Raw genomic sequence first — 13,533 nt, 5'->3', positions numbered from 1 at the left:
AGCGTTTGGGGGCAAGGTGGGTTCACCCTCCCCCCCCTCAGTGAAGAACCCTAAGGGTGGACCCGATGGGCAAACTCTGGGTGGGGAGGGGTCCCAGCGACCCCCAACCCCCGGGGGGTGGAGGGGCCGGGGGGGGTTTGCACAACCCGGGGAGGGAGGGTAAATTATTTTTTTTTTGGGAGGGGGGGGGGGGGGTCATACAAACAGCAGGGAGGAGGAGGTGGCTTGGCGGGACCGTGCCGGGCTCGTGCGTCACCGCCGCACCCAGGGGACACCTCAGCACCCACCCACCCACCCTTCCGGACCCAGGGTGACACTACACTGATTGTGTGTCCCCCCCCGAAAAAGAAAAAAAGCCACCGGGATCCTCCCGTGTCACCAGAACACGCTCGGTGCCACCAAACCCCCTCGGGGGCCACCCCAAAAGCCAGGCGGTGGCCGCCACGGTGCGTTGTAGCCTTAAGGGAGGGTTCGGTGGCCCGACACGGTCACCTGGGCGGGCAGGTGGCCACGGGGACGGTGACCTTGAAGCGGGCCACGTGCAGCCCCCGGCGGGGCCACCCGAGCCCCCCGGCTCCGGGGGTGCCGGCACCGAACCGGTCGGGCCGGTTGCCGCCAGCTCCTCCCCGCCGTGCCGCACGGCCGCCCCACGGCCCCCCCCCCCACCCCACCCGTGGTGACCCCCGTGTCACACCCAGCCCCACACCCGCGTCCCCGTGTGCCACCCCCGTGGGACAGCCCGGATTGAGCCACGGACCCACCCCGGGGGGACCCCACGGAGACCCCGACCCCCGGACACAACGTGGGGGCCACCGAGGAACACCTGGGTGGCATCGGAAGGGGGGGGACAGGGGCACGGCCACCCCCGTGGCGTGTCCCCCACGTGATGTCCAACCCGGGGGATTTGCGGCCACCAAAGGCCACCCCCGGGCTGTCCTAATCCGCTCAAGCGCGCCGGGATTACGGTGCCAGCCCCACGTCACCGGGACGGCGGCCACCTTGGCCACCACCGGCCACGAGGAGGGGGGGTTTATCTTCTTATCCCCCCCCAATCCCTCCCAGTGCCACCTTGGTGTCCTCACCTAGAGTCCCCAAGATGACCTTCAGCCCTGGTGGGGCTTTGGGGGGTGGCTGGAGCCCCCCAGGATGGGGACAAACCCCCCCTCCCCACCCAGGGTGGCACAACGCCACCGGCCAGCTCCAGAACTCAGCGAGGGGAAACTGAGGCAGGCGATGATCACCCCGGAGGGAAGGGGCAGGGGGGGTTTCTCCCTCCCTGGGTGGGGATGAAGATTTAGGAGCCGGGGGGGGGGCTTGGCGGGGGGCAGGGCTGGTTGGTGGCCATGTCCCCAAGGTGCCAGCAGGCTGGGCGGGTGGGCGAGCAGCCAGGCGGGAGCAGGGCTGGGACGGGAGGCGGGTCCTGGGTTCTTGGTTTTTTTGTTGGTTTTGGGTTCGGTTTTTTTTTGTTGGTTTTTCTTTTTTTTTTTTTTTTGGTCTTTCAGGCCTTTTTTTTCCAAGAGTTTTCCAAGCTCCAGCTGCCCCCGCCAGCGCTCCCGGCCCCGGCTGGCACGGCCACCGCTGGGGACCGCAGGTGGTCACCCCCAGGCCACCAGCTTGGGGACATCGGTGCCAAAAGCCGGAGGGGCGCGGGGCACCCCCCGCCCCACTGCGGGGAAGGGTCCCCAGCTTGGGGGTCACCCCGTGGGGCACAGACCTTGTCCCCAACCCCCACGCTGGCCAAGGGGACCCCCCGGCCCCACAGCTGCTGGCCCCGGGGCTCTGCCAGCACCCCCAGCCCTGCCCCACTGGGATCCCCGGCTCTGGGCACCCCCGGACCCCCAGCTCTGCCCCACCGGGACCCCCGGCTCCTGCCCCACAAAAATCCCAAACTCAGCACCCTGAGACCCACAGCTCTGCCCCGCCGGGACCCACGGATCCTGCCCCAGGGGGATGCAGCGGCTCCCACCCCCCGGCACCCACCCCCCGGGGCACCCCCGGACCCACAGCTCCCGCCCCACCGGGACCCGCACCCTGGGGGTGCCACCCCCCACCCCCCATCCCCCATCCCCCTCCGCCCGGTTCCCTCTCCAGGGGGGACCCCGGGTCCCGTTCCCGCCGGCTCCCTCGAATCGGATCCATCCCGAACCGGATCCACCCCGAACCGGACCCATCCCGAACCGGACTCACCCCGCGCCGCCGCCGCCCCGGCCCGAGCGCGATCCCGTGCCCGCAGGAAGCGGCGGGAGAGCCCCGGGGGCGGGGACTGCGGCTGCCCCGCCCGGGACGGGCTGGTCCGGTACCGCCACACACCCCGCCCGCGCCCCGGGACACGGCCACGGAGCGGTACCGGAGCGGTCCCGGGTCCCGGCAGCGGAGCGGTACCGGACCGGTACCGCAACAAATCTGTGCGCGCCGTCCCGGGCACGGTTCTGGTGCGGCCCGGCTACTGTCCCAGTTTGGTCCCGGGATGTCCCGATACTGTTCTGGTGTGGTCCCGGCACAGTGCTGATCCGGTGTCGGTACCGTACCGGTGTGATCCCAATGGGATCCCAGTTAGATCCCAGTACTGTCCTGCTGTGGTGCCAATAAGGTACCAACATGGTGCCAGTACACGGTACTGACCCGGTCTCGGGATGGTGCTGGTACCGTATGTCCTGGTACTGACCCAATACGGCCCCAATAAAGCTCCAGTACGGTCCCCGTGCGGCCCCGGTTCTGTTCTGGTGTGGTCCCATCGCATGTCCCAGTACGGTGCTGGTACGGTCCCAGCGTGTCCCGGTACCGACCCAGTAAGGTCCCCGGGCTCACCACGGGGGGGATCCCGCCCCCCCCCCCAGGGTCCCTCCGCCATCCCCGGGGAGCCCCAACCCCCCCCCAGCACCTGCCACCCCAGAATGGGCCCATTCTGCCCCTTCTGCCCATTCTGCTCCGGGCGCCTCGTGCCGCCGGCTCTGCCTCAAAGACCCGATTGTTCGGAACCGGGTTGTGGGGGTGCGGCCGGGACAGGGGATCCCATCCCCCCCACCCCCCCCCCCCCAGAGCTGATGCCACGGGACAGGGGCGGCTGCTGCTCCTCCAGACCCCCCCTCCCCAAACCCCCTCCCCAAATTTCGTTCCCCTCTCCCCAAGTCTCCCCTCCCCTAAATCCCCCTCCCCTAAATCCTCCCCGATCCCCTCCCCAAGTTCCCCCTCCCCTTCTCCTCTCCCCATATCCCCCTCCCATGTCTCCCTCCCCAAATCCCCCCCAAACCCTTCCCCAAATCCCCTCTCCTCAAATCCCCTTCCCCAAATCCCCCTTCCCCTCTCTGCTCCAAATCCCCCTCTCCCCAAACCCCCCTTCCCTGTCCCCCCAAGCCCCCTGTCCCCAAATCCCTCCCAACCCCCCCCTCCCCATATCCCCTTCCTCAAATCCCCTTCCCCAAATCCTCCTCCCTGTATCTCTTTCCCCATATCCCCTCCCCCAATCCGTCCCAAAGCCCCCCTCCCCAAATTCCCCCCCAAACCCCCGCCCCCAAACCCCCGTCCCCATATCCCCTTCCCCAAATCCCCTCCCCAAACCCCCCTCCCCAAGCCCCCCTCCTCAAGCCCCCCTCCCCAAACCCCCCCCAAGCCCCCCTCTCCAAATCCCCCTCCCCAAATCCCCTTCCCCATACTCCCTTCCCCAAATTCCCTCCCAAAGCCCCCCTCCCCAAACCCCCCTCCCCATATCCCCTCCCCAAATCCCCCCCATATCCCCTCCCCCTCTCTTCCCCCCCCATCTCCCCCTCCCCGTTTTGCCCCCCTGGCCCTCCCGCCCGCCAGGGGGCGCTCTACCCCTCCCGCCCCGCTCCCCGCCCCTCCCTTCCCGTCATGCCCCGCGCGGGCGGCGGGAAGGGGTCCGGGGCAAGATGGCTGCGGGGCTGTCGGAGCGGAGCTGCCTGGAGCTGCCCGCCCCGCCTCGGGCCTCACCCCGACGCCTTCGGGAAATCGTTTTTACCCCGCCGGGAACGGCTCCGCTCCCCGCGGGTCGGTATGGGGATAGCGCGGGCGGGTTTTGTTACCAGGAGAGCGCGCAGCTCACCGCAGTGACGAGGAACCGCTTCGTGAGGTGGTGAGTGGAGGGGCTGAGGGAGGAGAGGGGATGGGGGCGTCTGGGGAGGGGGGAAAGGGGCGTCTGGGGAGAGGGATATGGGGAGGAGGTTGTGAGGAGGGGATTTGGGGAGGGGGAATGGGAGAGGGGTTTAGGGAGGGGGCTTGAGGGAGGAGGGGAATGGGAGAGGAGTTTAGGGAGGAGGGAATTGGGGAGGGAATTTAGGAGGGAGGAGAATAGGAGAGGAATTTGGGGTGGGGGAGTGGGAGAGGAGTTTAGGGAGGAGGGAATTTAGGGAGGGGGCTTTAGGGAGAAGGAGAATGGGAGAGAAATTTGGAGAGGGGGGAGTGGGAGAGGAGTTTGGGGAGGAGGGAATTTGGGGAGGGGGCTTTAGGGAGAAGGAGAATGGGAGAGGAATTTGGGGAAGAGGGGAGTGGGGGAGGAATTTGGGGAGGGGACTTTAGGGAAGAGGGGAATGAGAGAAGAGTTTGGGGAGTGGAACTTGATGAGAGGGGAGTGGGACAGGAATTTGGGAAGGGGGAGAGGAATTCGGGGAAGGGGCCTGGGGAAATGGGACTGGGAGAGGAGTTTGGGGAGGGGGGGATGTGGGGGCTGAGGAATTTGGGAAGAGGGGAATGGAAGGGGTGCAGGGGGGGGGTTGAGAGGGGATGCAGGGGAGGGGGCTGGGAATTTGAGGGGGGTGTTTTGGAGAGGAGAAGGGGAAAGGGATTTGAGCAGCAGGAATCCTCAGCCCTCCCTTTGTCCTCTGTCCCTCAGGACCAGCTCTGGGGACACCGTGGAGCTGGTGGAGGAATCCCTGGATCTCAACCTCCTCAACAACGCCGTGAGGCTCCGCATCCAGGGCTGCCCCTTCCTCCCGGGGGGGGTCCAGTTCTGTGAGCTCCAGAACCACCTGGTTCTGCTCCTGCTCACCAGGCAGAGCCTCCACCGCCTCTTCCTGCCCCACCCTGCACGGACCTACAGGGGGGTGAGCACCAGGGGGGCACCCACACACCCCACACCCACCCCACACCCCTCCCCCTGCCCCTCGGGGATCCCCCGGGCTGGCCCTGAGGGTCCCACGGCTGAGTCTGGGGGAGAGGGAATGTTTGGGTCAGTTTGGGTCTGTCTGGGTCATGAGAGGGTGAGTTTGGGTCGTGATAGGGTTGTGATAGGGTCAGTTTGGGTTGTGATAGGGTTGGTTTGGGGCAGTTTGGGGCAGTTTAGGTTGTGATAGGATCAGTTTGGATCAGTCTGGGTCATGAGAGGGTGAGTTTGGGTCGTGATAGGGTTGGTTTGGGGCAGTTTGGGGCAGTTTAGGTCGTGATAGGGTCAGTTTGGGGTCATGATAGGGTCAGTTTAGGTTGTGATAGGATCAGTCTGGGTCATGAGAGGGTGAGTTTGGGTCTTGATAGGGTTGGTTTGGGGCAATTTAGGTTGTGATAGGGTCAGTTTGGGTTGTGATAGGCTTGGTTTGAGGCAGTTTGGGGCAGTTTAGGTTGTGATAGGGTCAGTCTGGGTCATGAGAGGGTCAGTTTGGGTCATGATAGGGTGAGTTTGGGTCGTGATAGGGTCAGTTTGGGTTGTGATAGGGTCAGTTTGGATCAGTCTGGGTCATGGGAGGATGAGTTTGGGTCGTGATAGGGTTGGTTTGGGGCAATTTAGGTTGTGATAGGGTCAGTTTGGGTTGTGATAGGGTTGGTTTGGGTTGTGATAGGGTTGGTTTGGGGCAGTTTGGGTTGTGATAGAGTCAGTTTGGATCATGATAGGTTTGGTTTGGGTTGTGATAGGGTCTGTTTGGGTCAGTCTGGGTCATAGGGTCGGTTTGGGTTGTGATAGGGCCTGTTTGGGGCAGTTTCGGTTGTGATAGGATCAGTTGATCTGTTTAGGTTGTGATAGGGTCAAATTGGGTTGTGATAGGGTCTGTTTGGGTCAGTTTGGGGCAGTTTAGGTTGTGATAGGGTCTGTTTGGGTCAGTGTGGGTGGTGATTAGGTCACTTGGGGTCAGTTTGGGTCATGATAGGGTCAGTCTGGCTGTGACATGAGCAATCCAGTCATGTTTGACCAGAACAGGGGTGTTCAGAGCCAGGATAAGATTAATTCTGGCTGTGACAAAATCAATTTGGGTCAGGACAGGGGCAGTTTGGGTCAGGACAGGGATTTTTGGCAGCAACACTCAGTTCTGGCAGGGACAGAGTTCATTCCCACCCCAACAGCCACGTTTGGGGTTGGATTTTGGGTCCCTGGGTTGGATTTTTGGGTCCCTGGGTTGGGTTTTGACTTTTGGGTTGGATTTTGGGTCCCTGGGTTGGATTTTGAGTCCCTGGGTTGGGTTTTTGGGTCCCTGGGTTGACTTTTGGGTCCCTGGGTTGGGATTTTGGGTCCCTGGGATGGGTTTTTGGGTCCCTGGGTTGGGATTTTGGGTCCCTGGGATGGATTTTGACTTTTGGGATGGATTTTGGGTCCCTGGGTTGGGTTTTTGGGTCCCTGGGTTGGGTTTTGACTTTTGGGTTGGATTTTGGGTCCCTGGGTTGGGATTTTGGGTCCCTGGGTTGGGATTTTCTCCCCGTTTCACTGTTTCTGAGCAGCCTTTGGGCAGCCTCAGGGCCTCCTCTCTTCCCCTCTGCCCCCCACCCACCTGGAGGGGTTTGGGGGGGTCCATGGATGCCCTGGGAGGGGACAGGAGCAGGGAGGTGACCTCAGGGCTGCTCACCTGAGGCAGGGCAGGGAGGGACGAGGGGTTTTTTGGGGAGGAATTCACCGGTTTTGGGTCAGGAGCTGGGTGAGGCTTTTCCTAACTTTTCCTAAGTGTCCGGTGGGGATTTATCCCCTGGGGCTGGAACCCTCTGGTGTTCCTGGAGCTTGGGGTGGCCCTGCAGGGCTGGCCTGGAGCCTGGTTTTGTGACAAAGGGGACAAAGGAGCTTTTGGGGGTGGGGGCTGAGGCCCCCCGGGGCTCATCCTGCGGCGAGCGGGAGATTCCGGGAGCATTTCATGATTTCTGAGAGTTTTATCATGAGGATTTTGGGTCCTTTTCCTCTCAGGGAGGTTTTTTTCCAGGTGTCTTCGAGGGGTGGATGTTGTGTGGGACTGGTTTTGCTCCGAGCTGTCTGGAAGCAGAATGATTTTGGGGGAATTTTATGAGGGGGAGCGTGAGCGTTCTCCTCGCAACCCGCGGAGTTTGAGATCCCTTCCCCCCCCAGAAAAAAAAAAAATTAGGGGGGGGAAAAAAAAATTGTGGGTGAGCCAAGGGGAAGAGAGGTGATGGGAATGATAAAAAAGGATTTTTCTGGGAAGACTGCTGAAGGATTTCTCCTCTCCCTGCCCTCTCCCCCCTGCAGGAGCTGATCACAGAGAGCCAGATGCAATCCGTCTTCACCGATATCGGCAAAATCGACTTCCAGGACCCTGCCAACTTCTGCCTCATCCCCTCCCTGCCCGGGCTGGCTCCTCACTCCCTGACCTCAGCAGCCTGGCTGGGCAGTGAGGGGGAAGCTCTCTTTGCCCTCCCCTCCTCCCTGGGGGGGATTTTTGTCCTCAAGCTGCCCCCTCCTGAGGCACCCGGTAAGGGTTTGGAGCCAACTACACCTCCCTCGATAGCTCTCACCCCCCCTCCCCTCCCCTTCCTGCCCTCCAGTTGGTGATTTTTGGGGGGCTTTTTTTCTGGATAAATTCACAAAGCTTTTTGAAGAAGCCCAAGGCCTGAAAATATTTTACTGATTTCTTCCTTTTCTCCCCCAAAGGGCCTGTGTCAGTGGTGGAGTTGAAGCAGAGCTCGGTGATGCAGCGTTTGCTCACTGGCTGGATGCCCACAGCCATCAGGTCAGTGTCTGGTGGGGAAGAAATTGAATTAATCTGGGTTTGGGGTTATTTTTTTTGGGGGGGGGGAGGGAGGATTCTTCACCCTCTGAGTCCCAAAGGGGGGAGCCACGAACCTGCTGCCAAAAAATGGGAACTGGGTCAGAGGAGCTGCTGCAGGGGGGAGGCTGGGACCTGGATTAGCTCCTCTTAACAAAGTCCTGCTGATTCCCTGCTGACCAGGAGGTTAAGATCCATTAATTGGCCTCCAGGGATTTGCCCAGGAGGTGGCCAGAGCCAGGGGGGGGTTAGGGATTACCAGAGCCCCATATTCTCACCCCAAGGTCGGGTGGGATGAGAGGGGGATGCTCCCCCTGCAGGGCTTTGTCTTGGGAGCCTTCCACACCACCAAAATCCCAACCCTAGACATCAACCCCCAGCCTTGGGTTGATGGATTGATGGAGCCTCTTCTTGATTTCTCTTTTTAATTTTGGAATTAAATTCCCAGGGGTGACTGTGGCCCCTCAGACCTCCCCATCAGCCTCTCCGTCCACTGCCTCGACCACGACGCCTTCCTCTTTGCCCTCTGCCAGGACCACAAGCTTCGGATGTGGTCCTACAAGGTGAGGCCTTTTAGGATCCTGGAGGACCTTTTAGGATCCTGGAGGACCTTTTAGGATCCTGGAGGACCTTTTAGGCACCTTGGATCCCACTTCCCAGCCCCCAGGAACCAGATCTGGCTGCTGGGCCTGGATTCCATCCCCGCTTCAATCATCTCCAGAACTTCCCCACGCTGGGATTCAGAGCACTTTGTGTCATGCTCTCTGTGGATGCTTCTTGAGTGGGTTTTCTCCACACCCAAGCCTTGTCCTACAGGGTGGGAAGCAGGATTGGGTCCTGGAGGACTCTGGGAGCTGAGGGGACAGGCAGGGGGATTGTTTTGGTGGGAATAAGAGTGGTTTTGTAGCGGGGCTCCTTGTCAACAAGAAGTTAATAAGCAAAGGCTCCTCTCCCTTCCCTCACTGCTCCAAACAGCAGTGCCAAAGCTAATGGAGCAGAGCAGCTCCTTTCACGGCTCATTGGTGCTGGAATGTGTGTGGTAGGAGGGGAGGAGGGGGAAGCTTTATCCCACATCTCCAAAAAAAAAAACCAAAACAACAACTCCATGGGGTTGGGGCACAGGTGAGAGAGGGAAAACCTTAAGAGAGCGATTCCGGTACCCTCAGGGATACTTTCCTGGCATCTTGGAGGGAAAGATTTGAGGAAGTTTTGGACCAGGAGGTAATTTCTCAGTCTTGAAATCTCTCAACAACTCCTTTTTGTGGTTGTTTTGGTTGTTGTTTTCCTGTAGGACCAGCTGTGCCTGATGGTTGCAGACCTGCTGGAGTTCGTGCCGGTCAGCAGGGACCTGCGCCTGGCCCCGGGCACGGGGCACCGCCTGCGCCTCGCCTTCTCCCAGGCCCTGGGGCTCTACCTGGGGGTCTACGTGCACGCACCCAAGAGAGGGCAGGTATGGAGGAAGAGCTCTCTCCTCCTTGGATTTGGGCAGGAAACGAGGAAGTTTCCCATCTGGGGAGAGGAGGAGGTTCTGGATAAAATCGTTCCGCGGTGCGGGACGCGCGGGGCCTCGCTCCAGGGAGTGGAATTCCCTGTGTGACTGAGCTGCAGGGTTTGTTTGCTCCTTCACCTCCTGCTCCCAGAGCGTCCCAGAAGCACGGATGTGCCGTGGGAAAAGGAAAGGTCTGCCCAGAGCTGGGAGCATGGGAATCCCCGTGGGGTTTGTACAGCAGGAGCCTGGCTGTGCCTGGCCAGACCTTCACGGCTCCTGCGTCTTGCAGTGAGCAATAAATTTAGCAGGAGGAGGGAGTGAAGGCTCAAAACAGTCTCATCCATTGGGCAGCTTTCCCTTTCCCTTCTCCAGGGAATTCCCACAGGGAGCAGAAGCATCTCTGGTGGCTTCTGGTGTCCCCTGGGTGCTCTGCTGGCTCTGGGGACCTCGCACAGAGCTCTGTTCGCCACCAGCACCCTGAGGATTTGGGGCTTTTCCTCCTGAATTGAGGGAGACACTGAGCAGGGAATGGAGAGACAAACAGCACCCGTGAGCTGCTGGTTAGTGGCTTGACCAGGACTTAACTAGTTGCCTTGGTTAGTTTTGTGTCTTCCAGCTGGTGAGCACCGAGAGCAACCGCTACAGCCTGGACCACATCTCCTCCCTCTTCTCCTCCCAGGTGGGCACCAGGGAATATAAAAGGATTAAAAAAAAAAATTCCCAGTGGTTTAAATGATTGGGGGGAAATGTTTTTGTGCTGTTAAATCAACTCCTTTCCCTGGTTTCTGATGGGAAGGTAAATACCTGCTGGTTCACTCTCTCCTAGGAGACCCTGGTGGACTTTGCCTTAACCTCAACTGAGATCTGGGCACTGTGGCACAACGAGGAGACCCAAACTGTGGTGAAATACATCAACTTTGAGCAGTGAGTTCCTGGGGATGAGCTCCAAGGGGTGGGGGGATGGCAGGAACTGCTCCTTAAGACACAGATCCAGCTCCATCACTCTCCTCCCCTCCTGCTCTGCTGACTGGAGGTGCAGCAGGACCTGGTTCTGTCGTGGTGTTGATGTCAAGTGCACAACTGTCTTGCTCCAGTGCAATTTCTGGGGAATTTTTTTTCTTTTTTTTTGGTTTATTTTTGGTTCTGCTTTATAATAAAGCTACAACTCAGCTGCAGGAATGTGAAATATGCCCAGAGCTGGGCAGGAGGCTGGCTGGGAGCAGAGTTTGCTGGGAATGTATCAGAGGGAGGGTTGTACTTCACCCACAACTCCTTCAAAATGTACTCAGCTGGCCTTTGAAATGTTTGGAGGAGACCAGTGAGGTGCAGATGAAGCTGAGAGAGCAGGTTTGGTGCAGAACCAGAGCAAGGACTTCAATTCAGGGTGAAAATAATGCTGAGTGCACAGGTAGGAGACTCTAATCCGAGCAAGGGTCTCATGGTGAGCAGGTGTGAGGGGGAGAACCTTGTTAGAAATGAAGGAACCCAACTTGTTCTGTCAGCCCAGGGCTGGAACAGCCACCTTTGAGCTCAGGCTGTCACTTGTCACCTCTCAGAGCTCCTGTGAACCAGCTCTGAGGGGCCCTGGTGGCTGCTGGAAAGGGATGGGGTGGCTTCAGGTGGCTGCTGCTGGCTGTTCTGCAGCAGCAGAGCTGATGTGTGGGGTTTGTTTTCCCTCCAGGAACGTGGCAGGCCAGTGGAACCAGGTGTTTGTGCAGCCCCTGCCTGAGGAGGAGGTGACAGTTCGACAGGATCAGGACCCCAGGGTGAGACAGGAGAAGGGACAAAGGTTCCCTGCCTGGGAGGAGGGCACTGAGCCACCTGGAGTGGTCTGGAAATGACTGCAGATTAAAGAGGATGAGCCTCAGCCTCTGGTGCCAGGGCTTGAAAGCACCAAGAGTGGTTGTGAAGCCACAAGTTGAGGGGTGAGGAGGATTTGGAGTCAGTCAAGAGGAAAATAATCAGGATCCAGAGGGGGTGGGATGTGTGTTCAGTCACAGGAGCTGCAGGGGGGAGAGCAGGGAGCAGGGCTTGGCCATGACCTGAAGCTGGAGAGACAGAAATCCAGGGGATGAAGCTGAGATCCTGAAGCAGGATCTGAAGTGCTCTCCTCCTGACAGGTTTTTCTCCATAAATTGCTGCTTTTTTTTTCTTTTTTCCCCCCTCTCCTTGCAGGAAACCTACCTGGAATATCTCTTCACTCCTGGCAGGTTCTCCACTGCAGCCATCCAGAAAGCTTTGCAGGTTGGTGAGGGGGCACTGCCTGCTCTCTGCTCCCCTTTTATCCCCCAAAAAGCTGAGCCCTGATGCTCTCCTGCTCACTTCACCTCACCCAGTGCCTCCTAAGCCTCAGGAGGACGTTTTCCTTGCTTTAAAGTAAAACCTTGCTGCTTCCCAGATCTTTTCCCAAGGAACTGAGAGGCACGTGGATCTGACATGGGATGAGTTAAAGCAGGAGGTTACCTTGGCTGTGGAAAACGAGGTGAGAGGGGTTTTTATCTCCTCGTGCTGCTTCCCTCAGGTTTTGTGGGGCTGGGATGGTTAAATGAGGAGCAGGATGACCCCAGGCCTCCTCCTGTCCTTCCTCTCTCCCCAAGGAGTGGTGTGACTTGATAAAAAAAGAGTACAAATCTCCATCATCCTTCCTGCCTGGCTTTCCCATTCCCTCTTCTTTTTTTTTTTTGCTGTTTTTTTTTTTTTTCTGGAGTCTTTTCTTGGTGTTCTGCTCTCTCTGCTCCCTGTTGGCTCTCAGTTTTGGGTGCTGGCTCCTAATTTTTGGACACCAGGAGATGACCTGCTTAGAGGATTTGGGGTGAATTCCCCCCGTTTTTATCCTGCTTCCCCAGATCTCACCCTGCCACACCTGATTCTCCAAGCCAGCAGTCCTTCCACCTCAGCCTTCAGGCTTCTATTCCTAGAAAATTCACCATAAAAGGGTTCTTGGGGTTTTTTTCCATGAAGTCTCACTGCTCTAGGACAAAACCTGACATTTTTGCCAGTGAGGTGGTGGGGAGGAGAACCAGAACTGCTGTTTTTAAACCTTAAACACCCAAAGGTCTGACCCTGGGTGTGAAGGACAAGACACTACAGTTTTTCTCTCTGCTTCACTACCTGTTTTGACCTGAAATCTGGTCTTTACTACCTACATTTACCTGAAATGTGGTCTCCATTACTTGTTTTTACCTGAAATCTGGCCTTTAGTACCTGTTTTTGCCTGAAAAGTGGTCTTTATTACCTACATTTCCCTGAAATCTGGTCTTCATTACCTGTTTTTACCTGAAATCTGGTCTTTATTACCTACATTTCCCTGAAATCTGGTCTCCATCACCTGTTTTTACCTGAAATCTGGTCTTTATTACCTGTTTTTGCCTGAAATCTGGTCTTCACTACCTACATTTACCTGAAATCTGGTCTTTATTACCTGTTTTTACCTGAAATCTGGTCTTTATTACCTACATTTACCTGAAATCTGGTCTCCATCACCTGTTTTGACCTGAAATCTGGTCTTTCCTACCTAGATTTCAGGTAAATCTGTTCCCCACTCCCTGTTTCCACCTGAAGCCTCAGCTCCACTCCCTGTTCTCACCTGAAACCTGACCTCCCCTCCCTCTATTTCCCCGAAATCTGCTCTTTATCACCTTTATTGATCTCAACCCTTGTATTTTACCCCCTGCATCCATCTGAACCCTTGGCTCCACTCCCTGCATCCCTCTGGGATTCAGTTCCAGGGCAGTGTGACAGAATACGAGTGCTCACCAGAGGAGTTCTGGCAGCTGCAGGTGGAGTTCTGGTCCAAATTCTATGCCTGCTGCCTCCAGTACCAAGAAGCCCTCTCCAGGCCCTTGGCTTTGCACCTGAACCCTTACACCAGCATGGTGTGCCTGCTGAAAAAGGTGAGCTGGGCACTTTTTGGCCACCCCAAAAAGGGGTGGTGTGGGGGTTCTGCTGCTGGGGGGAGCTCAGAGGGTTTTTTCTCCTCCCTTTCCAGGGCTCCCTGTCCTTCCTGGTGCCCTGCTCCCTGGTGGATCATCTCTATCTCCTCTCCAACGAGCACCTCCTGACTGAGGATGATGCTTCCATCCTGGATGGTGAGTGAGGAGAGGTGGCAGGGGAAGCCCC

At 58.4% G+C, this 13,533-nt stretch overlaps 1 protein-coding gene across 2 annotated transcripts in view; it reads left to right on the top strand.

Moving 5' to 3' along the window:
* Positions 1 to 3,852: 3,852 nt before the first annotated feature.
* The window catches only part of NUP160 (nucleoporin 160), a 29,918-nt gene continuing 20,237 nt past the window's right edge, over positions 3,853 to 13,533 (top strand). The window contains exons 1-13 of one of the 2 annotated variants that reach the window (XM_071762340.1): positions 3,853 to 4,090; positions 4,847 to 5,057; positions 7,409 to 7,631; positions 7,811 to 7,889; positions 8,374 to 8,488; positions 9,217 to 9,375; positions 10,016 to 10,093; positions 10,241 to 10,338; positions 11,096 to 11,180; positions 11,590 to 11,658; positions 11,813 to 11,896; positions 13,137 to 13,307; positions 13,403 to 13,502. In XM_071762340.1, the coding sequence (XP_071618441.1) occupies positions 3,888 to 4,090; positions 4,847 to 5,057; positions 7,409 to 7,631; positions 7,811 to 7,889; positions 8,374 to 8,488; positions 9,217 to 9,375; positions 10,016 to 10,093; positions 10,241 to 10,338; positions 11,096 to 11,180; positions 11,590 to 11,658; positions 11,813 to 11,896; positions 13,137 to 13,307; positions 13,403 to 13,502 (1,675 nt within the window). In that variant the 5' untranslated portion in view covers positions 3,853 to 3,887. The remainder of the gene's footprint in view (positions 4,091 to 4,846; positions 5,058 to 7,408; positions 7,632 to 7,810; positions 7,890 to 8,373; positions 8,489 to 9,216; positions 9,376 to 10,015; positions 10,094 to 10,240; positions 10,339 to 11,095; positions 11,181 to 11,589; positions 11,659 to 11,812; positions 11,897 to 13,136; positions 13,308 to 13,402; positions 13,503 to 13,533) is intronic. The other variant, XM_071762342.1, reaches the window with a different exon arrangement.

This window comes from Heliangelus exortis, chromosome 18 (assembly GCF_036169615.1).
Source record: "Heliangelus exortis chromosome 18, bHelExo1.hap1, whole genome shotgun sequence".
NCBI classification, from domain to species: domain Eukaryota; kingdom Metazoa; phylum Chordata; class Aves; order Apodiformes; family Trochilidae; genus Heliangelus; species Heliangelus exortis.
This window is presented reverse-complemented; position numbering and strand designations above follow the sequence as displayed.